General features: G+C 34.7%; 1 protein-coding gene across 3 annotated transcripts; it reads right to left on the reverse strand.

The window, feature by feature from the left end:
- Positions 1 to 21: 21 nt before the first annotated feature.
- LOC110792246 (protein MRG1) lies at positions 22 to 27,580 on the reverse strand. Of its 3 annotated transcripts, none has more exons than XM_021997064.2 (10): positions 27,211 to 27,569; positions 23,906 to 23,956; positions 23,769 to 23,782; positions 17,282 to 17,406; positions 12,893 to 12,969; positions 5,185 to 5,289; positions 4,445 to 4,524; positions 2,251 to 2,420; positions 2,010 to 2,094; positions 22 to 421 (listed from the first exon to the last, which is right to left on the reverse strand). In XM_021997064.2, exons 1-10 carry the CDS (start codon positions 27,355 to 27,357, stop codon positions 352 to 354), a joined length of 924 nt encoding a protein of 307 aa, XP_021852756.1. In that variant the 5' UTR covers positions 27,358 to 27,569; the 3' UTR covers positions 22 to 351. The 3 variants fall into 3 exon arrangements, 2 of the variants coding, with proteins under 2 accessions (XP_021852756.1, XP_021852754.1); XM_021997062.2 differs by having other exon boundaries at positions 22 to 431; positions 27,211 to 27,560; XR_002534330.2 differs by lacking the exons at positions 22 to 421; positions 2,010 to 2,094 and adding an exon at positions 3,979 to 4,102 and having other exon boundaries at positions 2,281 to 2,420; positions 27,211 to 27,580.
- Positions 27,581 to 27,941: the final 361 nt, after the last annotated feature.

Below are 27,941 nucleotides of genomic sequence, written 5' to 3' on the forward strand. Positions count from 1 at the left end.
ACATCAGCAGTATAAAGTGTATCAATCAAAAGCAGATACTATTTCATTTGCACAGCGCGTAGCATTTAGGCATTATAATTAAAACGGCACAACAGTCAGCTGTTTTACTACTCTATACATCAATCTTTCTAATTTTCTCCCAGCTAGCTATCAATGTACATGGTGCCAAGGAGGAATCTCCCTCAGCCTAAAATGGAATTCAACATTCAGGATCTAACAGTATCACTTTGCACCACAGTTTCTACATATACCGGCACCAAGAACCTTTACAAAGTTCAGCTATAAGAGCTCCCATGTATTGTGGATATACAGTAGTTAGATAACACATCTGCACCATTTATCAGTTGCACTCTATATCTGTGCTTCTCGGTGTATGTTCAGGAACATCATACGTAGGTAGGAAAAACACACTTTGATGCATCTGCAAGAACCTGACATCACAAATTATGCGGCAAGCAAGTACTAAGTACTATGGGATTCAGTTTGATAATTTAACAGTGTTTGAAGTCATTAGAGAAAAATAAAATGTACAGTGTCACTTCATATGTAAATAAAAGGTTGTCGTAAATGTTCGACAGAGATGAGGGGGAAGATGTGTTCTACTGAAATGAAAAACATAATTGCAAAACCAGGCAAAAGGGTTGAAAATTATACATTGAAAAATATGAAAAATCAATCCAAAGGATATGAGCTACTTTGTTCTCTGTTGAACAGAGGAGAGAGGTTATGCAAGTTCTAACATGCAACCAGGTACACCTAAAGCTCACTAGCTCAGTACCCAGAAGTATGATTTAGGGACTTTCTCCTTTACAAAGCTCGAAATCAGCAAAAATCTGGAAATGAGGCAAAACATACCCTTGGATACACCAGGTGCATAATAGAGGTGCCAGAGAGGTCTGGAATATTATTAGCGAAAGTGCCACATCATACAAGGCAGGTCAGGCACCCAATTACTCTAACGAGGCTCCTTCCACGAGCAGGGTAAGCTTAAGTTAAGTGTCAGAAAAGAACTTTTGGCCATGCGATCTCGGTAACAAAATGAATGCAAAGAGGCACTTCTTACATCTATAACTGCATAGAGGTTGTTTCCTCTACATCATCAATCCAAAGAAAAATTTGGGAAATTGGAATGCATTATCTAGAAGTTACAATAGTTCATCTTTCATTCCAACTTATTGCATTTCTGCTCTTACGGCCCAGAAGTTGTTTGGGGATTTTGAAGAGAAATGTTAGACTTATGCAACAGAGGAGAGAGAAGGAGAAGTGGAGGGAAATAGGTGTTTTTAGTTGTCATGTGGGTGGTAAGCTCCGGAAAACTACGTCAATCGTCAGATTCCGGCATCAGTTTGGCGTTCACTAAAAAAATTTAATTTCAGGTTTCTTCTTGCCAGAATAATATAGTTTCCTAGAAGAATTTAAAAATAGTTGGTATGTTGAAAAAACATTGAGATCAACCCAACAACAATTAAGATTACGACATTTTTTTTTACTTACTAGTAATAAAATGTGGTCAAAGTAAGCAAGGAGTATATGACTAGTGCAAAAAGTAAAAGAAAGATGCATGTATTGAGAAACAGAAGTAGAGTGACTGCCCACAAACTAATACGATGCATAGAACAAACTTCATTTTCATAATGTTAACCAGTTTGTCTTCCAATGATTGATGATATAACAAGTTAACAAGCAAAGGCACATGATGCTTCTAACAATAAGCATTAATCGAACTGGGTGGTTTGAAAAATCCAGGAAATATTTTAAAATAATATTTATTATCATCTCTATTTTAGGTATTTGGCGCATCTGAGAATGATACGAGCCATGTAAGGAACTTAAAATGTGGTCAGTCCAGTTTCTGCTGTTTCAGATGGGACCATCCAATAAAAAAAGAATGTTTACATCCTATGAGAACACGAATGTGCTCGGCACAAAATTGAAGCAAAAAAAACAAACAAACAAAATACTGACAAGAAAGATTCAGAAAAAAGGGAGAAAATGAAAGAAATTCATACTTCAGAAAGTCATGTATATTCCCCAATAGATTCCGTAGGGTCTCCTCTTCGATGTTTAAATCATATAATAGTGCAGGCAACTTGACTGAAACAACGGAAATCATTATGTGGATGGGTGTAAGAAGACAGCTAATCACTCAAAATGAAAAGAGCCTGACAAGAACTTGTGCCAAAGCCGGAAAACCAACATGAAAAAATCCTGCCCGAATGTTTCCAAGGTTCAAGCATTAGAGACACATACCGAACAGACGAAGAAGATGTTCAGCTCCGTAAACTCTGGATGGAGACGTATTCTCATTGATTGCTTCTTGATATTGTTGACGTTCATTGTTATAAAGAAGCATCATAGGCAAAGCTTTATTAAAATAAGCACATAACCCGCTCAAAATTTCGCCAAGTGAGGTAGACATTCTGTTGTTAAAGAAATGAGGAAACAATCACTCATCAGCTTTATTCTAGAAGAAGGAAAGTTGAAGAATACAAAATGGAATGCAAGATTTTCACAATACTAACTCTAAATCCTTCTAAATTGTCAAGTAGTATTTCAGAAGAGAATAGAGGACTACACTGATGAAAAGAAGCCAAGAAATAGTTGGTTGGGGCTTCGGCAACAGCTAGTGGATTTAAAGAATACAACATGTTAGATAAAAGATAGGGGGTCATCGTAAAACCAACGAAAAGGAAGCCTTGGAATATCTCTCGGAATGCATCAAATTATGCAACCTCAAATGTTTTCATATTAAGCTAAGGGATTCCAGAACTCCCCTACATATACCCAGAATTCTAAAACATGATAGCCTTGCTCTAAAAAAAAGGACCTTAGAGAAATTAGGAATACAACATTATACCTTGAGCGTCCGATAAGAAATTCTACATGTGAAGGTGCTACAATTTTTGTCTAACCATTAGTAGATACCCATAAAATATCCATGTGTCCTGATCTCTATAGAATGTTTCCCCACATCCAGCCAAACTGTAGTATTTAGTTGCAGTCTGATACATGCCAAGCCGGAAGATAACATAGATACACCTACAGGCCTTATTACAAAGATGTAAAGCAATCATACTAAGGTGCTGTAAGAGACGAAGCGGACGAAGGTACTTAGAAAAGACTTTGTTAGTCAAACCCCCCCTCTCCCACAAAGATGTCCCCCTTGAGAGGAAACAAATGCTTCAGGTCTCAAATATAAGGTACTCCAGGATCCATGTTGATCACAGGTCATGCTCATAAGTCATAAGTCATAACTGTTTTCTTATCTCCTTCCCTTTTCTTCCCCCCTCTCGTCCTCCCATTGTTATTTATTTATTTCTTCCAGCTATTATTGAACACCTAACTTGATCACATAATTTTCCCGCTTTAGGTTTATCAATAGATTACAAGGCCTCATTTAGTTCAATAAGCCAGAGGTAGAGCTGCACTCCAGTTCACCACCCATAGGCAATAACTCATGATTGTAATTAAGTTGCTGGTCTCGATCAAGTCATGATCATAACTGATAAGTAGTCTCCCTACTTTTTCTCCTGTATTGTTATTGCTTCATTTTCTTTCACTATATTTTTTGCCATGTACTTTACCAGGCTCTACTTAGTCAGAGGTTGATCTGCATAGATTTTGACATTCAATATGTATTATGTAATGACAAGATATATGTTGGTTGTTTGTGGATTTGTGACTGTTACTGTGGCATGGTTAGTAATGTTTTTGTTGATAATTTAATCATGACATCTGTACAAAGGACCTAATTAGATGAAAAGTGATGCTAATCTTCCCAAAAAGGTGGCTTTACCCGACGGCCCCTACCCATTATAATTGCTGAAACTTGCCATTACCAGGAACGCTGATATCTTGCCTTTTATTACATTCCATATCCAAGTGTTGCCTTTTTTTCACACCACAATAACCCCCAAAAAAAATTAATATATAGTAAAATAAAATCAAACGTACGAAGGGGGCAAGGACAAAAAATACCTTATCGAGAAAACAACGCACAACGCTAGACAGAAAAACCCTAGCATCATATCTTTTGCCAATTTCACAGGGAGAAATTGTCTGTCAGAAATTGGGTGTCCTGGACATGATTATTTCCAAAAACCTAACAGAACACAAGATGGTGGTAAACTTTGTTGGCAGCACAAAGAGTATGACTGTAAAAAAGTGCTGTATCTAGAATGCAGTCTTTCTTTGTAACAAAAGCACAAGCAACGTCATTCCTCCTAATACTTATCACAAAACATATAAAACAGACAAAATTGTACAATATCAGGTTTGGTAAGAAGATACTTTCTCAGTGTTAGCACATCTAATGATGTCACAGCAATGTATCATGTCTGAGGCCTGTACAAACAACCTAGGATGTACACAGTACATACAATTAAACAAAAGTTTAAAACATTCATTCAAAAGAGTAACGTGAACATTTTACCCCAAAACTTACACAAGATCCTTCTTTCTTCTGTAATCTAGATACTTCTCGGTAATATCATTAACATTTGGAGTTCGCGGAAGCTTGACAAGCTGTAACAAAGATACATCAATGAAAGGAATAAGTAGAAAACCAGAAACAAGATGGGCAAATTGAATTTTAGAGTCCCACAGACTTTGGAGCTGGGAGGCCCAGAACAAAGAAATATGCAAAACAAGAAGATTTCGTAATACCAATTCAGGAAATGTTCTGAAAAGCAACTTCACGCAGATTGATGAGAAGATTCTTGACACAGTAACAATTTGGTAACATTTGATTGATTGTTCACTTCCAAGTTTCTTTTGTAATATGAGCATTTTTATTTTTCAATAAAATTAAGATCTGTTTATTTTAAATGGAAAAAAATAACTAGTTCTGATGGAGACATAATGCAATTGAAACCAACATAAAAACATCCTGGAGTATATAGGTCAATCAAGCATGTTGTCCAAGTTTCACTGTTGTTGATTAGCATTATGCATAGTGTATAGTAATTAAAAAAAGGCATTATACTTCATCTTTTCACACAAGAATAACCCAAAAGAATAAACTCACGCAGTTAGTCATCAATTGATTTAAACATGTGATGCAGCCAAAACATCTAACGAACTGGCGTGCATTGCAGAACGGAAGTTCAAAGAAGACAAATAATAATTTCTGCACCACTATTACAGGAAATTGAAGAGGAGTATGTAAAGCAAGTAAGCAACTACCTTTCCCGTTTGCTTAATGAATACAAAATCAGCTATTAGTTGCTTCTTTAGCGTTAGAGGAACAGAAATGTTGATGATCTTTTCTTCTGATTCATTGAATTTACCCTGTAAGGCGATAAAATAGAATAAGAGGGTAACTTTTAAGTAAATGGAAAATGTACACCAGATACTTGGTCAAATTTGCAGGGCATTATCATGAGGTATTAGAAAATTACAAAATGATGATGGTGGACATGTACCTTATATGGTTTGATGTTTTCAGGAGATGGTTGTAGACAGACAACAACCCAACAAATGATATTGGGTTGTCGTATATATATATATAGCGAGAGAGAGAGAGAGAGAGAGAGAGAGAGAGAGAGAGAGAGAGAGAGAGAGAGAGAGAGAGAACCACCCTTATGGTGAGTGTGGTGAGAACCTTAATCTTAACCATTGATTCGGTTTAATCTTGGCCAACAATTACTATCACCATCAATTGTAATCATATTATCTAACATCACCATTAAAGAACCTTTTTCTCCATCTATAATACGGAGTACTTGGTGTTTGATTTCCCTGTCAATGGCGAAGTGAAGGCCCACTGTTTTTGGCGCATTTTTAGGAAATCAGAAAGCAACGGTAGTAATAGAACTTAAATGGAACAAAATCATTCAAGGTCATGGATTATTGTAGTATCGTATATCATTTAGTTTATTCCTTTACAAATCCAGACCCTTAAATTTACAGTGTCTTATGTCTACATGCATGGTCAATCTGGTCATACAAATGATACAAAATTACAAACCAACATAATCGTTAAAAGTTGTTCATCATTGAACCTAATTCTTTTTTATACTTAATATGGAGAAACGAGGTTCACTAATGAACCTAATGCTCATTTAGTCGTTTATCAATACTATGTATAAAAAGAAGGTTCATCGGTGAATTTGAAGCATAGGTTCCCACACTATGAAAAAAGGAGGTTCATTAGTAATGTAATGCATTTTTGTTTATATTATGGAGAAATTAGGTTCATCGATGAAACGAGGTTTATTAGTGACTTAGTGTACCTATTATTGTATGTTTTAACGAGGTATATGAATAATGTTGAAAAGGTGTTCATTATTGATCTTAATGTTTGTATATTATAGTTTTGATTAAAAAAAAAGTTCATTAGTCAAAATACTACATTTTTTTTCTTTTAATTTCATGGTTGAACAAGATTTATTGGGGAACCTAACACTTGTTTGTGTGTTAATCAATACTATGTCGTAGTATTTAAAAAAACAAGGTTTATTGGTGAAACTAATACATGTTTTTATCACACTATGGAAAAAAGGAAGTTCGATAGTGAACTTAATACATATTGTGTTTATCTTATGGAGAAATTAGGTTCACAAATGAACCTAATGCTTGTTTATATATACTATTGAGAAAAAGGTTCATTAGCAAACCAAAAAATGAGGTTCATTAATGAACCTGTATCTTTTTCCTTCATGTCTCTTAATTAAAAAAGCATCCATGAGATTTTAATTCCAAAAGTATCAATGTTCACAAATATGTCATTACTAACATACAAATGTGAACCGTTAGCTTTTGCAAGACAAACTGTTTTAAAGGAGCTCTCACCTTTAGATTGACGACCTTTGATTCTCTCTCTTCAAAAAAGTTCATTAATGAACCTAAATATCTGTTATGTATTCCCAAGAGAAGTAAGGTTCATCAATGAACCAAATGTGAACCAAATGCATGTACGTTTACGATTTATCTATACTGTGGAGAAAGGAGAATAATTAGTTAATTGAAAGGGTTATCCATACTATGTAGAAAACGACGACGAACCAAATGTTTGTTTGCAATATGGAGAAAAGAGGTTCACCAATGAAGATAATGCTGATTTATGCGAATTATGGAGAAAAAAAGGCTCATTAGTGAACTTAATTTATTTATTTTTTAGATCTTGTAGAGCCTAAATTCAACTCTTTATAAACTAATAGCTTAGGAAATCACACCATAAAATAGGTTCATTAATGAACCTAAGGGCGTGTTCGGCGGTAGCGTTTGAGGTAGCGGGTAGCGTTTTGACCTGGTCAAGACGCTACTTGTAAAATTTGTAAGTGTTTGGTAAAGTAGCGATTTAGGTAGCTGTTAGCGGTTGAGGTAGCGGTTGGGTAGCTTTTGTCAAACGTTAAAATTAGTAGCGTTTAAGGTAGCGGGTAGCGTTTAACAAATTTATAATAAAGTTTTAAATAATATTCTTGCTTTTATTTTTATTTTTATAATAACAACCGCTACTTTTACCGAACACTCATATTAGTTACCGCTACTTTGACAGCTAACCGTTACCCGCTACTATTCACCGCTACTCGCTAATTTAACCGCTACCCGCTACTCAACCGCTAACCGCTACCCGCTACCGCTAATTTTGCCGAACAGGGCCTAATGCTATTTCTTTTAATTTAATACTTTAGAATTATGGTAAAAGAGGTTCATTGGAAAACCTTAAATGTAAGTCATAGTTCTTAAATGCCTTTTCATCTGAAGAACAGATAAAGGTTCAATAGTATAGAAAACATATGAAGTATTAAACTAAAATAACTAATCAAAATTTTTAAGGAGTATGAACTTACTGTTTGACAACGAATGAATTTCGCTGATTGAAGAACTAATTTAAAAGAATAATCATCTTGTCTTAGTTGCAAGAGTTCCGCAATAAAATTGAAAGAGTGAGATGAAGTGTTTAGAGAGTGAGTGACAAAGAAAAGGTCAGAGGGATAGGAATAGAGAGAGAAAATGCAACATTAATCTTGAAGGAAGCAGGAAGCTTCCAGGGCATACTTCCAAAAAAAATTAAAAAGATGACGATATTTACTATCATGCCAGTACTAACACGCATAAGGTGTGAGCCACTAGAATCCGATGGTTGTATGTATGGTGGTTCTCACGATAAGAGGGTTCTCACCGAACAGGCTAAAAATTCTCGACTTAAAACCACAACCACAACTGCAAGTCTGCAACACATTAGGGATGGTCCTAAACTGGAAGTTTCTTGAACTACTGCTACAGCTTCAAGAAAGATCAAATTAGTGCTATGATGATCAAAGAATAAGTAATTAACACGTAGAAATATGACATGCAACATCTGCTATCTATCCAAAACTCTTTAAGAAAAGAGTCCAATAGATTATATGTGATTACGAGTTTCTTTATTTCTTCTCCAGAATACTACAAAATCTCCATAACTTATAAGTGCCCAAGGAAAGAAAGAAAAGACACTTGCAATATAACTTTCCTAGAGCATGTGTAGGACATGAGTCCCTACAGACACATAAAATCCATCTTTTTTAGACTATCTCTAGAATCTTTTACGCTAAGCTGGAGGGTTAGTTCCATGTTCACCTGGGAATAGCCAAAGACTTAACCTGCTGAGAGTTTCTTATGTATTAGACATCAAACTACGAAAAATCAGACCTCCCTCTTCCAAATCTTGACAATACATCTTAAGCCACTAGCTCATCTCTTTTCTCCTCCAACACCCCAGATCCAATAAAATATCTCACAACCTTCACCAACCTCGTAGCTACACTGTACAAAACTTTAAAAGGGGCAGATGGTACATGGGAAATAAAACCTTCTTTATTGATGGTACTTGAGAGAAGTCAAAATAAAACCTCTTTAACCATGTCAGTCATTCAGTTTTCTGGTTGAGCCCTAAAAAGGGGCTCCTGCAGCTCCTCTCAATATTTACCTTCAAAGAAAGCCCAAAGTCAGTGAAAGACAGATATCAATCGATCCAAGATGATGAGATGCACATAGACATGGGTAAAAGTATATTTTAAACAGATAAAAACTGTAAGTTTTAAGATAAACTCAAAAATATAGAGTTTTACAACTTTCTTATGTTTCTCTTACTTCAACTGCCATGACACCTCAACCCTACCCACTCCCACACCATCGATGAATCTTATTCCTTTTCCACTAAACAAGATACTAGTGAGAACATCAGCCACAAAAGTAAACAACGAGAGAAGAGCTTACCTTTGTCATATTCCACAAAAATCAACGAAGCACCTCACTCAACGGCAAAAAATAATCCTCAAACTTAGAAATTATTGGATAGGTAACCCCAATCCCACTACTCCCTTCTAGGGCAAAAGTCTTGCTCCCATCACGTGTTCAAAATGCACACAAAGCCTGCCATATTCTATTTCAAAGGCCAAGCTTCAATTGAACAATAAAGAACTTCATCCATCCTAAAATCATCAATTAGCTCATATACGCAATAGCTATATCCACAATCTGCCTGAACTTCACAGAATGCACTCTGGTGAGCATGATTCGTGCTAAAAAGATCAAAAACTACAAAACTAAGTAAAATAGAAACAGAACATGAAAAAAGAATAACGAAGCATCAATTCACGAAAAATGAAGAAATATGGAAGTGTAAATAATAAAATGTACTCCTTGAAAACCTGTTTTAAGCTAACATCAAATTTTTGCACAATGATTAAGGAGAAGGAGAAAGTTTAGAAAATAAGAGAGTGGCTAGGTACATCCGTACATGTTAGCCCCTACTTTTACTTTCGAGAAAATATGAGAGACAAAACTTAACAAAACAGAAGATGTTGACTTAAAGTGGGAGGAGGGACTGAGGGAGTGATAAGTTTGGGGGAAATTCTTAACGATAGCCCTATGGTTTTGCACTTCCATTTAGTAGTCAAAATTGTATATCTTATAAACAGATTTTTGTTCCTTGTTTTTATACAAAGTGACATTAATTAAGTTTCTAGTTAATAAGTTCATCAAATAGAGGAAATTTTGTCAGAGACTACCTTATAAAATCGTGAGAAACTACCTTATACTACGTATAAAACAATTTTGTAATGAACTACCTTTTAAAAGTACAAAATGTTGTAAGATACTATCTTATACCGGATTCCACCGTTGACTAAAAAATTCAGCATTGGCTTTCTTTTTTTTGCCTTTTCTATTCCTTTTCCTTCCATTTTTACCTAAAATATGCATTCTTCCTTAATTTTCTTTCTTCTCTCTCCTAAAATTCCCCAAGTTCATCTTAAAATCAAAAAACGCCACCAAGTTCATCTTATTCCTCCGTGTCCTACACATTGTCGCCTTTCTTTGTGACTCAACTTGTAGGCATAGGTGAACTCAAGCAGCTCAATCATGAGTTTCCTCTATTCCTTTCCTCTAAACTCTAAAGCCACCTTCTATTCTCAATCTTCCCCTTCAAGTAATGAATGCATATGCATATCGCCCTCACAAACAAGCCCTTAACAGCTTCTTTCTCTCTCCTATGCGCTAAAAACAACCTTTTGAAGCTGTCATTGCCGGACAGTCGCAATTGGACACCAACAACATAAACCCAGAAGCAATTGCAATTCCTACCTTACCCTAAGGTTCTAACAAATGTGCAATGTGCTCAAAAGGGTTTTTATTTTAATGAAGTTATATAATTCCTCCCACTAAAAAAAACACCCCTTTATTCCCACCGTAGGATCATCTCTATGGAGAAAAAGAAGACTTAAGGAAATAATTGGTGATTGAGTCAACTGAATGGTGAAGATTAACATAAGATGGAGCATGCTGGCAGCGTACTGATAGAATTGTAATTGGGCAGGTTTACTAGAGGAAAAAGAAGGAAGAAAACTTTGGGTGAAAATAAACCATAGGGTTGCGAATTAAGGAAGAATGCGGAATTCGGGTGAAAATGAAGGGAAAAGGAACGAAAAAAAGTTTGAAGAAAAAACAACGCCAGGATAAGGTAGCATCTTACAACATTATGTAGTTTAAAAGATAGCATTACAACATTTTTATATAAGGTAGTTTTTCACAAAAACTGGTTTTTATAAGATAGTTTTTGACAAACTTTCCTTGAATAAAACAATGATTACTTTTACAATGTCAGCCACAACCACATCTAACATCGCCTTTCACAAATATCAAAATATAAGTCCTAAAATAGTGAACAAATAAACGGCTATCCTAGAACAAAGGATTGTATCTTAAATCATTTAGGAAGAACTTCAAATAAAACACAAAAGCAAGAAACACAAGCAATGCCTTGATGACATTTCTGGGTTGGATTATGGAATCGGAGGAGGATACGGGTGAGGTGGTTTAGAGGTTGGGTTCGGGTTAGGGAGTGGATTTGAAACTGAGTCTGTGTTGATGCAAGTCAATGCAATAGGAATTGGATTAAAACACAAGTGGCTAATTAACGCTAAGACATATACCAATGAGAATATCTAACTTCAACTATGTCTAAAAAATTTAAAGAAAAAAACATTACAATGTACATTCCAATTTTTTTTTAATGAACAATTTTTCATTCCTAAAGCTTTTGCAAAATCTAATGTATTCCTCAAACACTGGAATAAATAATCTTTAATCACATACCACTATGGAACTTTGTGGAAAACAGCAGTCATAAGACTCCTAACACCACCTAGACCTGGTTAAGTAACGCACTCAGAAAAATATTTTTTATCTCCTTATAGACTTCTCCAATGCTCATCTTCACAAGACGAGCAACCTACTACAAGCAATTAATAACTTGTACATCTATAAGGCTACAACAATTAAGAATCTTTTTAAAATTAGGAATTCTCCTTGATCCTACTCACGAAAAAACTACCACTTTCAATCTCTAGATACTTCATAAAACATCCCCTCCCCTACAATTAATATCCTTAACTTTTATTTTGCTTGCTTACCCCAAGTCTATTAGACCAGGTTCCTTGTAAATTACGCCTCCCATCCTATACCAATGAACTACACAAATGAATCGCTTATCTTGTCACATTGGCTAAAGCTTAGTACTTTAAGTTTTATGAAATCTAATTAATAATTCTATCAACTCATTCATGCCCCCACCCACCCCACCCCAAAACTTCACGTCCCCCCTCCGGTCCTCCTTTTCACAAAAAGAAAAAAAACTACATCACCAATTCACCAGCAAGGCATCTTAAAAGTAATTTGCAGTCAATGATTATGACATCTATCCATCATGTTGTAAGAATATATACTAAGGTGGAGTATAAGGCCTGACATCCAATAACTTTGATTTGTTATGCAGGGGATACTTTATACTATACTGTATATTCATATATATTTTTAAGTATTTAACCCTTTTTTATCCAATAGAAGATGGAAAAGATGAATATGTCCCAAACATAGATGTAAAAATCGGTTCCAATTTTACCTTATCCTGGATTGAATGGAAGATCTGGTATATTTAAAATGGAGGTATAACATGAAAAGTGTGACAACAAGTAAATATTATGAATTCGGATCATGATACCTTCGTATCATTACCTAAATTACTTTATTTAGGAATTCTCCTGGTTAGATAATTTTTCCCTAATATACTAACCACATGTCAACATTTACAGTTAGACATTATTAATAAAATTAGATTTTTAAGCTTTGCATGAAGTGAACTCTTATTCGGTGCAAACTACTAGTTAACTAGGGCTTTAGAAAAAAATGCTCTTAAGAACACTTAGATGTCGTTGCCTTCTAAGACTCTGCTCGGTGCTCCACCGTTTTCACTTGAAATTTTCCACCCTTTAAAGAATCCTCAAGATCCGTATCATATTACACATACTTCTATCTCACAGAAAAAAAAATCAACGTTTTTGAACTATTGCACAAAGGTATAAATGCGAATGTTTTTACAGGGTTGAAGAAAGGTAGTAACTATGTGCACCTTGAGCATGTTGTGCTTTCTTTTTCTTTTACGACACAAAAGAGCAGAATCTTTCTTGTGCTTTTTCCCTCCAGCATCTGCCCACATTTTTGTAACCAATTAAAGAGAGTCACAGAAACATGTATAATATGACATAGTATGCAGTTACAATATGGAGATTAACAAAATTTAAACTTTTCACAATATGGAATCAAAGGAACTTTCTTGAACATGAAAAAAAACGAACGGTATATTACAAAGTCTTGCAAGTAAGAAAAGATATTTTTCTCAAATCATACCAACAAAACCAGAAAGACTTGGTGTTTCGGTATGCCCTCCAAATATCTAAGAGTCAAAGCAATAGACTACGGATTAAGGTAAATTACCTAGTCCACAAGCTCACTTTCTATGCCCTTTATTAACATTCTGAATGTCTAATAAATGAGTTATTTTTCTACATATGCCCATTTCAAGTAACCGAGTCCTTACAATTAAAGCATTACTTTCCAGTAGGTACATTTTGAAAAGCTGAATAACACGATGATGTGGTAAAGTTTTTAATAATCATCTTCTAGTACTTTAACTATGTACCAGTCATGACAGTAAAAAAGGGCGGGACGAATTGTAACAGAGAACAATACAGACATTCAGTAACAATCTGAAATTAGTATCCATAACAGTTCAGCCTCTTTGCATGTTACTACCTCCATTTCACAATACATGCATCATTTCTCACTTGCGCACTATTCATCAATCAACTTTGACAATCTTTCTTTCACCATTATGTAAGAAAAAACATAGTTAAGTGAGATTTTGTTAAATTCATATCAATGTGAGGATTCCAAATATCAACTTTTTATATTATTACTTGTACGCATTTAGAGATATTTTAATGTCCAAAAAAGCGTCTTGGAATACGTGCAAAAAGAAATGTTTCATGTATTATGGAACGGAGGTAGTATAAAAGAAAAGAGAAGTGAAATAAAAGCGTTTAGGTTCTTCGACCAATCTGAAAATGTTTCAGCCAATAATAGAGTCATTAATGTTGGAAGAAAAGCTGGCGAGAAAAGGCTTCGCCAGATGACACGGGGCGGATTCTATGGACAGGGAAGGACGTCACCCGATGAGATTGGGACAGAGTCTCCCGACAGGGCGCGAATATAGATATGGGCCCTGTGGTGACTCAAGAACACTGCCAAATTCTGAATGCTCCGTACACTGCCAGAGAGGTGAAAGAAGCCTTGTTCTCTATCCCATGTTCAAAAACACCTGGTCCAGATGGTCCAGATGGCTACAGTAGCAGTTTTTTCAAAAATGCGTGGGACATTGTAGGTAACGATTTGACAAATGCAGTCCTTTCTTTCTTTAGTTCGGGCAGATTGTTGAAAGAATTAAATGTGACTGCTATCACGTTAATTCCTAAACTAAAATGCCCTGAAGCAGTGAGCGATTATAGACTCATTTCTTGTTCTAATGTGGTATATAAAGTTATTACTAAGGTGCTTAGTAATAGATTGAGACAAATTCTACCGGATATAGTAGCTGAAAATCAGGGTGCCTTCATTCATGGTAGACTTATCTCTCACAACATTATGATTTGTCAGGATATTGTAAGGCATTACAGAAGGAAAAATGTACCTCCTGGTTGCATGATTCAGTTGGATCTTCAGAAGGCGTATGATACTGTTGACTGGAATTTTATTGAAGAGATGCTGGTTGCTTTAGCTTTCCCTAGACAGTTTATCAATTTGGTTATGAGTTGCCTCACATCTCCTAAGTTATCTCTCATGTTGAATGGTTCCTTGCATGGTTTTCTCGAGTCAAAGAGAGGCCTAAGGCAAGGGGACCCTATTTCCCCTTTGCTCTTTGTCATAGCTATGGAGTACTTGTCTAGAATCCAGATGAAAATAGCAAATAATAGAAGTTTCCAGTTTCATCCAAGGTGCAAATCTATGAGAATTACTCATCCGTGCTTTGCAGATGATGTTATTCTATTTTGTAAAGGGGATATGGATTCCATTTTTATGATGTTGCGGGGCTTAAAGCTTTTTTCTGAAACCTCTGGCCTCCGCGTTAATGAAAGCAAAACTGCTTTCTATTGTTCCGGTATGAATCAAAATTCAGTGGTGTTAGTTGAAAGAGTTTCCATAAGTTAAGTTTCATTTACACCCCACAACAAAACGATATTGCCAAAAGGAAAATAAATCTTTAAAAGAAACTGTGAATGTCATGCTTCTAAGTTAAGTTAGGGATAATCCAACAACATGTGAGGGGAAGTGGTTTCATCCGTTTGTTATGTACTCAATAGAATACCCATAAGAAGTTGGATAAGACATCCTATAAGCTTTGGAAGGTTATAGTCCTAACATGAAATTTTTTGAAAGTTTGGGGGTGTTTAGCAAAAGTTGTTTTTCCTGATTTTAAGAGAACCACTTTTGGGCCTAAATTTTTTGATTGTGTGTTTATTGGTTATGCGCATAATAGTGCTGCATATATATTAATGCTTTTAAGTGATCATTCAATATGTGAATCTACGGATGCAGTGTTCTATGAGAATACGTTTCCCTTGAATACATCTTTATCTTCACATGTGCATGAGTCTAAGTGTTGATGTGCTTTGGATGTTTCTCTGCCTAGTCTTAGTGTTCTTCCTCCTCCTACTATTGTGGAAAAAGTCCAACCTAGGAAGAGTAAGAGGCTTAGAGTAGAGAGTTAGAGACTACCTATGTTCCGGATTTCTTGACCGCTTTTCTTGTTGAAACTTTTGATGTGAATTATTTGAATGTAGTTGTTTCTTTATTTCTCTTAGAAGAAGACAAAAAGACTTATAGTGAAGCTATGAAATCCATAGATGTCACTATGTCAGTTTTTAGAAAGAGATCATTAAAAATACATTAGAGTGATTAGACACTATCATGTCTAATCATACTAGGAATTTATAAGATTTGCCTAAAGGTCTAAACTCATAAGTTGTAAATGGATCTTTACTAAGAAGAAGAAACACAATGGCTCTATTGCTATGTTTAAGGCTACACTTGCAATTAGAGGTTTCACTCAAAAGGATGAAATTGACTTTTTTGATGCTTACTTACCCAATGACTAAGATTGCCACCATTAGGACTTCGGTTGCTTTAGCGGAAATTCATGACTTAGTGGTCTATATAAGCTGAATGTTAAAACGGCTTTTCTTAATGGTGATCTTGATGAGGAAATTAATATGACTCGACCGTAAGGTTTTGTGGTTAAAAGTCAAGAACATAAGGTGTGTAGAATCAAAAAGTCCTTGTACGGAATAAAGCAAGCTCCTAAGCAATGGTACCTTAAGAGTGATGGCTTTGTGACTAATTCTTCGGACTCTAGTGTGCATTCTAAAGTGTGCATTCTAAAGTGTTTGTTTCCTCGTGTCATTATTTGTCTCTATGTTGATCACATGCTTATAATTGGCACTAACCTTGAAGATGTGAATTACATTTAAGATTTTATGTTTAATACGTTTGACATGAAGGACTTAGGTGAAGCCGATGTGATCGTTGGCATTCATTTGATCAAGTCCAAGGATGGGTTCTCAATGAGTCGAGCTCTGAGAAAATCTTGAAGAAGTTTGATTGCTATGAGAGGCATGTAAGACCCCTTATAATGCAAGCATAAAACTTGCAAAGAATAAGGGTCCAAGTGAACTTCACGAGCAATATGCCAATGTAATAGGGGGTGTGATATTTTTGATGAATTGCACACGACCTGATATTGCCTATGCGGTAAGTAGACTAAATCGATATACTCATAAACCTAGCAGCGGACGTTGGAATGAACTCATCGATTGCTTAAGTACCCAAGGGGTACCATAGAGGTAACTTTGCATTTTAATTGTTTTCCTAATGTTTTAGAAGGCTATAATGATCCAAATTGGGTGATAATGATGAAGTTCGTTCTACTAGTGGTTATGTTTTTATGTTGGGTGGAGGTGCTATTTCATGGAAGTCTTCAAAGCAACCATGTCTAGCTCGCTCCACCATAGAATCTGAATTTCTTGCTCTTGAGTTGGACCATATAGGAGGAGTTGGTATATTATTGAACAAGCAAAATGGGTCTAAAACTGTCAACTGTAAAGGCTCAACTAATATATTATTGATATCTAGAGAGCAGGCCTAGATATAAATCAGACCATTAAGTGTGTCCATATATCTTCATGATGGGGACATCAGACCTCAAGGAAACAAAAGTCAGCAGTAAAATGATGTCTTCACTCTTCAGACAACGCTTGAAGTATTATCCTTCAAACATCCTGATTATGCTTTTATCTTCATGAGTTTATTATTTTTTATTCCAGTATTACCACCTAACATATACTAGGTTCCCAAAAACAGAAAGGGAGAATCATACAAAAATACAAGTATAAAAGACAATGCTCACCAAAAGCACCAAATTTTGATGGGTATAGATACCCAGCCTTCACACCTTCAGCTGTTTGAGAAACTTTCTGTAAATTCTCATCTGTATATTTCATCAAGCGATCAACTTTGACCCATTCATCCCAACTGATTTTATGTAGGAACAAGAAGGATCTTGAGTCAGACTACATCCATTAGAGATTACATAATGCACTAAAGATTTAAAAATTATTAAGACAAAAACAACTAATTCAAATTTGAGAAAAAGGGAATTTACAAGGTTGCCTATTCTGTAACATGCCAATTTTTTACAATTCAAGTCCTCTATGTGAATAACTCCCAAAGAGATACGTGGAATGCTATGAATTTTATAAACTTATAGGTTACGCCAAGAATTCCCTCTAAAAAATAAATACACACATAAACTTATAGGTTACGCCAAGAATTTCATGGAAGAGTATTGTTTACCAGAAAACAAGTAGAAAATATCGAAAAAGATTAGAAATCTGTAAAGCAACCCTCTCCTTTTATATTGTGTAGTCCAATAACATCAGAAAGGAAATGCTAGAAATCTCATTCTATTGATGCTAAAATAACAAGTACCTCAACGACACAGAAACTCAGAAAAGTACACTACAAAGCATGTGTGACAAACAATTACGCCAGTACCTCTTACAAGATGTTCCAATTTTGTTGTAGGAAAGAATTAAGAGTGTTGAATGGATTTCTTAACAGTTCATACTAAGTTCTGTACCAAAAAAAAATATTAAAAAAAGATACTAGGGAGTTATGGTTTTGATTCTCCATATCACCACGAACAAGGGAATAAAGCTTAGGATTTGGACTAGGATTACCAGAGCAAGGAATAATAGCACCACCCACTAAACAACAAAAGGCGATCAATCCCACAAACAAATAAGGGAAAACAAAAATAAAGAATCTTTTTTCAAAGAAACTCGACAAGCCTACGCTTATACAACCTTATACCTCTAAAAGAGAATAATTGAAGGAAGCTAATTAAATAAAAATACCCTTAATTAAATCAATATTAACCAATCATTAAAGAACCTAGGCTGAGATTAATCATGCTAAGCATAATACGTGTTAAAGTACAAACAACAAACAAAACCAAAGCCTAATTCCCAAAATGATGGGGTCGGATGCATTAACAAATAATCTATCTCCTATTAGACCACAAAGATCCTCTCCATTCATTCGCTTATGTCCACTGCTACATGCTCTTGCAACCCCACTTTCTTCATGTCGTTGTTGGCCACCTCGACTTCTTAAGAAATTTCCACTTTCCCAACCCACAATCTTCCTTACCGGCGAATGCTTAAGTCAACACTAACATGCCCACTCCAACGTAGTACTATAGTACAATGAGCTACCAATGACTCAACAATGCTATGCACACTAGCACTTACTAACTAAACAACTCATCTTTGATTACCCATATCTCAACTTTTAATTGGTGAAATCTGGATATCAAACACTCGCTTGGAACCTCTCAAGCCGAACATTCGTCTCCTAACAGAATTTCTCTTTGATAATAACCAATAAAAAGGAGATATAGTCCATGAGTGGGAATCACACCAAGCTCCAAAAACTTTGATTCTAACTACAATCAATTTTAAAAACTAGAGAGAAAACCCAAAATGTCCAGAAATCCCCATATCAAGGACTCAAGGTATGCTCTCAACTTCTTTCTCTTATCTTATTTGTTCTCATAATCCTCATTGTAGCTCTCGATGTAAATGAGACTCCTTATCTACAAAGGGGGCATTTGTACGCTTTCGTAAAAAAAATTGTGAATGATGTTTTTTTCTGCATATTTACCCAGTCTTTTAGGGCCCGTTCAATATTGTTTTTTGTTTTCAGTTTTTTGTTTTTTACAAAACTAAAAACCAAAATATGAAAACCACAAAAAGTAGTTTCCAGTTTTCAAAATCAACATGATTACTATAAGTAAGATTTTTTAGTTTATTATTCAATCTAAATCATCTGACTTATAAAATCAAAAAACCAAAAACTGAAAACTGGCAGTGATACCGAACGAGCCCAGTTTATTGTCTTGGAATTTTCTAAACTTAATGGAATGTTCAAATTCAATTCTTTTTCCCTTAGTTTAAAACTCTAAGCCATCAAGGACATAACCTTAATATATTCTTTTATCCCCTCTGAGAAGCAATATTCATTAAACATTTTTCAAAATTTCATGACCTACAAAATGAACTTTTCTTAGGATGTTGGGCTGAACCAATTTAAAGGGTTTGGAGGTTGGATGGAGAAAAGGATATAGGATTTTTTTGGAATCAAGGAAAATAGAGTAAGGAGGTCTTTCGTGGGACAACTACTAGAGCACATTTTGAAATAACGAAGGGATGAGTGAGTTTTATGAGCAAAAAGGTGCAGCATTGGCCTTCTGATGGCCATAATTACAAACATTGACTATATTTCTAACCAATTTAAGAAAAGACATTAGCAAGTGGAATCGCGATAGATGTTCTTTTGTGTAGGTTCAAAATACCAAATTTTCATAATTTTTACTACTGCATAATGAGATACATAGAAATGGTGAAGAATGAGTTAGTAAAAATAGTGAAAAAACCTATGTTGCACTTATTTGAAGCTTAGTTTTAAAAAGCGTGAAGCGCACTGAAGCGCAAAAGGGCCCTGGAGCTTAAGCACAAAGCGCAAAGCGAAAGCGCACGCTTTTCATAGGTGAAGCGCACCCAGAAAGAAATAATAAAATTTCAAAATTTCAGAAAATATGGAGAAAATATGGAAAGAAAATATGGAAAAAAAAAAAAGAGAAATCAAAACGATGAAAGAAAAATTCAGAATCCGACGGGAGAAATCCGGCGAGAAGGCTAGAGAAATCTGGCTACAAGAGAAAATTGCACTAGGGTTTTCAAACACTTCCCAAATATTCGCTTTTCAAAAAAAAAGAAATCACATGATACTTTAAAAAGGAAGATTAGAGTCACGTGGCTTTATTCTTTATAATAAAGAAGGGTCTGATGTGCTCAGACTACAAGAAGCGCAAAATCGCTAGGAAGCGCAGAAGCACCGAAGCGCTAGGAAGCGCGCGCTTGCGTTTTGCTGTGAGAAACTGCGCTTCCGAGCTTTAAGCGCAAAAAAGCGCGCTTTTTAAAACATTTGAAGATGGAGAAAAGTAGGATTTTGGATAGAAATTTGATGATTAAGAAAACAAAAAGAATAACCGGGTATTAGATTGTAATTAAAAGTGAAATGTTTTTGGTAGGATTTCCACAAAAATAAAGGGAAAGAGAGCAATCGAAAAGGAAATTTTGAGTTACAAATTACAAGTTTAAAGTATAGCCGCATTTATAACAACCTTTAAGTAAATATTTTTACGAATATTTGGTTTTGGCAATAGTTTTGATACAATTTTGAAGGCCTTTAAGGAATTATAGAGATCTTTTAGATTGAACCACAACTATAACAAATAGTCATGAGTATGTCCTTTGTGTTTAATATTCTACGAGAAAATTTATGGTAATATGAATCTAATTTCCTAAATAAAGCAAAACAAAGGAGGATACGATCTAGGTCTCTAGGATATGAACATGGATAAAGATTTCAGTACAAAAATATTAACCCAAGACCTAGTTTGATAATCCAACACAAAGTGCTAATGAATCCAAGTAAAATGAATAACAAAAGATTAAGGATGAACAGATATACTTACCATATACTAGATACGGAAGAAAGAAACAATTTTATAAAACGGTAGCTACTCGTAAAGAGATGATACTGGAGACAAAAGCACCTATAAAGAAAGACCATACATGTTGTAGAGGGAAATGCAACAAAAATTTCCACACAAAGTTCCCATGAAAACTAGATTCCCCCACACTAATATTACCTTCTTCTTTAGTTCCATAAACTTTATCCCATGGTCCCACCCCTAGGGGTGGTACTTCCTCATCACTACAACCTAAACATCCCCAACAAAAATACTCTCTTACCAAAATTGCATATAGAGAGAATATTGCGTCAATACTTAGTAATCCCCAACAAAAGACTTTTACTAAGGATACTAAATAATTAGTAATCCGGCCCTCGGAGAATAGTGGGTCTTTTCCATCGAATAAGTTCTTAAAACTCTTTCCAATACAAGGATCCATCCTCTATCCCTTTAGGCTCTATTTGGTTGAGAGGAATTGGAAGGAAAAGGAAAGGAAAGAAAAAATAACCTTTCTTGTATTTGGTTTTAAATATTATGTGGAAAGTGGAATGAAAAGAAAGGAAATGAAAGGAAAGACTCCTTAACAAAAGTTTCACTTTCCTTTCCTCCCAAAATTGGAGGAATTTGGAAGGAAAGCAAACCCTAAATTTTATCTAACAAAAATATTTAGCGCCTAAACGTTTTCACCGCCTTCTCCCTCCTTCACGTCCCTTCTTCAACCTCTGCTTCATCCCTGCAACCTCTCCTTCCTCTCTGCTTCTATGCCAAAATACAGAAAATATACCACCTGCTAAATGCTGATGTTGCATCCTTCTTCTGCTGATGCTGAAGCTTCGATTGGACTGCAATTCTATGCTTAGGATGCAGAATCGTTTTTCAATGAAACGCCACCATGTAGATTCTGTATTAGCTGATTTATCTACTCCAAGCTTTAGCTTCATAAACGTGCACTGTATAACTTCAGGAAATGTAACTTTTTATTTGTTTATGTAAGTTGTTTATAGTAGTTTATATTTAGAAACTTTTGATTACTTCAATAAATCAACTTACTTAAACTAATTCAGACCACTTTTGTGTAACTTTTGATTGATTTCAGCGGTACTTGGAACTAGAGTTTTTTTTTACTTTTAATTTCTCTTCCCTTCCTTTACTAATATTGTACCAAATATGGAATTCTTATCATTTCATTTCATTTAACCAAACATGGGAAAATGTAGTTTTTTTCCTTTCCTTTCTCTTCCTTTCCCTTCCCTTCCTTTCCCTTCTTTTCCCTTCCTTTCCTAACATTGAACCAAATAGGGCCTTAGGAATACTTCTTCCCTAAAATACTAGTGGACTACGTCGGATATCAGAAATTCAGAAGCATAAATTGCTTGAAGACACACTTCAAATTAATTTTAGGCCTTAAAATAACTTCAATAATTAACAGTTTGAGGGTATTTTTGAAACAAAAAACGACCATTGACAACATAAACAACTCCCATACTCCCCACCCCAGGCTATCAAGACCAACCTTAGCAAAGAAATAAGCAAAATGAGCAAACACCCAGCCTCACCCCTAGTACCACCAACTTGCCTAGGCTGCTATTTACTAAAATTAGATAACACACAAATGACAAGCATTTTCAAATCAATTCTTCCACATTCCGCTAAACTCTGAATCATTATGCTTCACCACTTATTTGAATGACGATATCGTCATCGGAAATAAGTGGATGGCTGAGCGTGATTGGGAGCAATTGTTGTAACTGGCACGTTAAATTTCAGTTGAAAAATAAAGCCTTGTCGGTTGTTTTCTGAAGTTTGGTAAGACGTTAACACTTTTATGTAACATAAAAAAATCATATCCAAGATTTATTCAACACACATGGGTATTAAAAGTTACTCTAGGCCTCTAGGGATACTGAAAACCTAAATTTGTCACATTAAAATGTCACTTGATCTTTCCGTATAACGAATCAACAATTAAATAAATCAGCTGCATCTATAATACATTCGTATGCACAACATTGATACACCACATGAATTAGAGGTCCATCTGACTCAAACACCACATACCTCTTACGTTACATCCAAAAAAGATCAGAAGAAAATTTGATAAGGAATATACTCCCTCCATAACAAAATAAACTTCTCTTAAAATTTCGGATGCAAATTAAGATAACTCATATGACAAGTACATCTACTCATGAAGTTCCAATTATGCACATAATAAAGAGGATTTTCAGAAAATACGTATTCGTACAAGAGGTCAAGAGTACAAATTTTGAAGGGATTGACCTTTTTAGTTCATACATGCAAAAAGCAAAGAGGATAACGAAGTTTTAATAGGAATATGCCAATTATGAATTGAGGAATTCATTGTGAGACAATGGATATACTAGGATTACAAAACTCATTTAATGGCAGACAAAATACAATGACAATTACATCCTATCAAATGCTGGAATTATCAATATGGCATGAAGAAGAAAGTCTAAATAATTTCACAGGCTCACAGCTTCCTCATTAAGTTGAGATTCATCTTACTTCTCCAATCTCCACTAGATCAAATCATACGCAAATATGTGAAAAGTGACACCATGGTGTACATCCCATAAACTAACAAGGCACAACCAATTTTTCACTTACTTGCAAGATGTTATGCTTTATTCAGTATTTTAATCATTATTTCTATATTGGATATAAAGGTCAACGAAATAAATAGATAATGATAGAAAGCATATTGGACATTATCACAAGAATAACATCAGAATTGTTAAAGTTCTGTGAGCATAATCTTTTCGATACTTGCCTTTTCTTCCAACCCTGCAGAGAACACAATAAATCAAATTAATCAATCAAACAACATGAAGGAAACATCTAACAGCTATAAAAGTTTATTTAAACCAAAGAAAGAAACAGAAGACGGTGAGTTGGAGTGATACTCACCATGTAATGAACATAAAACAACCAACCGTCCTCAGATTTCACTTTTACAACCTAACAAACATAGCATGAGAAATAATTATGAAGATAGCTGCGTGAAGAAGAAAATTTAGTGGCTACCTCAAAGGCTCATGGAAGTAATGAAGGTTGCACCCCCAAATATAACATCTACAACATAAGCATTCTTACCACTTACCCCAAAGGCCGTAAGTGCCTTAATTTTTCAAAACAAAAATATTAACACAGCAAAGTTGAAAAAAAGTTCCAAAAATAACAGCCTAATAAAATCTCAGCAATGGTTCCTTCAAAATAAAAATCTCACCAATGGTAAGATCAAAGAAGTTCAATCACAAGCAGCTTTACTGTTGCTCGTGATCGAGCAGGATTCTTCCATTTCAAAACAATATACCTCGTACCAAATTTTATTATCCCAAACCAGATCAAGTTCTTTTCATCCTTATTTTTAAATCAGGATATATTTGTATTATTCATTTCAATACAATTAACGACTTTGTTGCATCAAAGAAATGACCACAAAGTATGAGCAACACCAAATTCGTAAGCGGAAATCATAAGGGAAAATTATAAGGTCTTGTCAGAAGCTCATAAGTACTCCATCCGTATTTTAATGAGATACAAATACTATAGTTGGTCGTATTTTAATATGAACACTTCAATTTTTAGTACGCTTTTACAAACAACAACAACAACAAAGCCTTAGTCCCAAAATGTTTTGAAGTCGGCTAACATGAATCGTCGTAAAAGATCGTCATTATCACCAATCAAACCAGAAAGGAGCGGGAAGTTAAAAGAATAAACAAGGAAGAGGAAGAAAGTGGAATTAATGAAAGTAAGATATGAAGAAAATATATATATTACAGAAAAAAAATATTATAAGGGATAATAAAAATAAGTAAAGTTTAAAATTAATAAATAAGTATATTTCATTAAAAAAAAAGAATAAAATAAAATAAAATTATGCAAGAAGTAAAAGTAAAGAGAGTCAAAATAGAAGTTGTATAAGGCAAATGAAGTCGTCAATGTATATTCTCTCCCTCCACTCTGTCCTATCCAACGCCATATTTTCCTCAATTCCAAGAAGTTCATATCGTGCTCAATCACCTTCCTCCAAGTTATCTTAGGTCTTCCCCTACCCCTTGCAATTCTATCACTTTGCCACCCTTCTAGCCTCCTAACCGGGGCATCACTTGATCTTCTACTTACATGCCCAAACCATCTTAAACGATTTTCCATCATCTTAAACTCAATTGGTGCAACCCCTACTTTCTTCCTAATAATCTCATTCCTCAAACGATCCTTTCTTGTATGCCCACACATCCAACGTAACATGCGCATCTCCACCACATTCATCTTATGCACGTGACAATGTTTCACTGCCTGCATTCCGTGCCCAGCATTTCGTGACAATTTTAGTATGCTTTTACATTTGAATAATATATTTCTCTCCTCTCATGGTCCCACTCTTACCTATTTTTATTTCTTCCTTTCCCTATGGACCCCACTCTCCTCTCATGTCCTTTTCATTTTGAATAATATAATAGTCCCATTTTCTTTTCTTACAATTGCTTGCCCAATATCCTTACTTGCATCTTATTTTAATGGAGTAAAATCAAACTCACCCTCCTAAAACTTTATGCCGATCAAATTATAACTAATATTAAAATAAGTAGGGAGTATAAAAAATCACCTTTTGAGGAATGTAAGAAACAAAAATATAGCGAGAGCATTTTATTAAAATTTATTATATTTGGTCATATTTCCGCCAGATTAGAATGCTATGGGAAACGAGCCAATACAAATTACGAAAAGTATTTTTTTTTACTTACTCCTTACGACATACTTCCTCCGTTTCAAAAAGATCTTTACAGTTACTATTTGCACGAACTCCAATGCAATATTTAACTACTAATATATCCAATTTCGTATGTGAAAAAGTTAAAAAAATTTAATATTCTGAAAATACATACCGAGACCAATCTGACAAGATCTTACATGTAACATTTTGATGTATATAATAGTGAGAATTTACGGTCAAAGTTTTTATACTTTGGACACATTTTCCAAAGCGTAAAGAACTTTCAGAAACGGAGGTAGTATAACAAAGGTTCATTGATGACCTTTATTCATCTAGACTATATTATAATGAGCTTATGATTATGTTTACAACCAACTGGAAAAAATCAACCACCGAACCTAAAATCCTGGCTCCAAGGCTCTGATTGGTAACCATATGATTTTTGTCTACCTGTGAATTATCGTTTTATTTGTATATTAGTGAATTCATGATTTAATAAGAGTCTGTTTATTTTTTGTGAAAATTTATAACTTAGACTAATTGTCCAATTATGTAAATGTTGAACTTATTAGTTGTGATAGTTTCAAAAAACAACTTATAATTCCTATAAGGAAAATTTCGCAAATACAACCTAATAAAGCTCCATATTTGCCAATTACAACCCCAAACTTCTAATTTTGTCAATTACAATCTTAAACTTATACATTCATTTGAAATTACAACCCAAAGTCATTTTCCGGCAAAAATCACCGGAATATGATGTCATAATGTTATTAAAAAAATGAATTATATAATATTTATAAAAAAAATTAAATAGAAAAATAAGAATTCAAAAAATAAGAATTTAAAAAAAGTTCGGAAAATATTTTTTTATGGATTATGTAATTATTTTTTTAATAACATTATGACTATCATATTCCGGCGATTTTTAATGGAAAATTACATCGGTTTGTAATTTAATGGATGTATAAGTTTAAGGTTGTAATGGGCAAAATTAGAAGTATGAGGTTGTAATTGACAAATAGAGAACTTTATTGGGTTGTAATTGTCAAATTTGCCTTCCTATAATGTATGATGGTTTGGCTGACATTGGGACCCCATTTTAGAATTTCTAGATCCACCCCTATTACATGCCCCTTCAACATGTGAAATACTTAGTACTAAAGAAATCAAAATTCAAGCTATTAATCTTGTGTGCCACTTATTAATCCTCGAATATGACCAATAAGAAATTATCGACGCATCCAGTTCTACTTCGGCTTAATAAATTGGCAACATTCCTTTCCAGCATGATCAAACAACAACCAATTCGATGGGCTACAGAAGCTTTTTAAAGATAAAAAATGTTACGGAATAATAAACTCACATGCAAAACAACCCTATAAATTGCTACCGCAAATAATCATTTGAACACAAAATCTAAAGAACTAATGATAAAAAACAACTAAATGAAAATTGACTTTAGAACAACATAAGATGAAAAAACGCTTACTTTGGCTTTGTATAAGAATTCGCCGTGACTAGCAATGACTCTCTCGCCTTCTGCAAATGGACAGGGAAAAGACGGTTGCGCTTGCAGAAAATGTTGGGCGGTGCCACCAGCGGCTGAGATTGTTTCCGCCTCTGCCGGATTCGTCATTTTTCCAGGGGGTGTTGCTGGCTGAGGAGATTTTTGAAGGTTGGGGACTTGGGGCTTTTGGTTCAGTGCGGTGTTTTGGAGGCTACACTCCCCTGAAGATGATCATTGCAATTTCCAATCTTCACTTGAAATTTGTCGCTTGGAGAATCTAGCGTGTTAGAAAAGTGTATCACAAGTAGTCCCTCCGTTTCGAAAGAATAGGAATTTTTTATTTTTCAACTTTGCATATGTAAATGTTTGGATATTAATATCTCTAATTTTGAATTTGTAAAAATTATAAAAAGTTGATATTTTGAAAGTACATATCGAGACGAATTAAACAAGTCCCCACACGACTATATTTTTCTTTACCCATAAATCATAAATGATTTTTTTGTTGAGGGAAATATAGTTCGGACATTTTATTAAGTTAAATCAATTTCGGACATTTTATCAAGTTAAATCAATCTCCGCCAAAGTAATGATACTTTGGGGAAAAGAACTAGTACAAACATACTCAATGTTATCACTAGTGTCCCATCTTGCAACTAGATGAGCAACTGTGTTACATGCCCGTTTCACATGAGAGATATTAAAAGACACAA

Source organism: Spinacia oleracea, chromosome 3 (assembly GCF_020520425.1).
Source record: "Spinacia oleracea cultivar Varoflay chromosome 3, BTI_SOV_V1, whole genome shotgun sequence".
Classification (NCBI taxonomy): domain Eukaryota; kingdom Viridiplantae; phylum Streptophyta; class Magnoliopsida; order Caryophyllales; family Amaranthaceae; genus Spinacia; species Spinacia oleracea.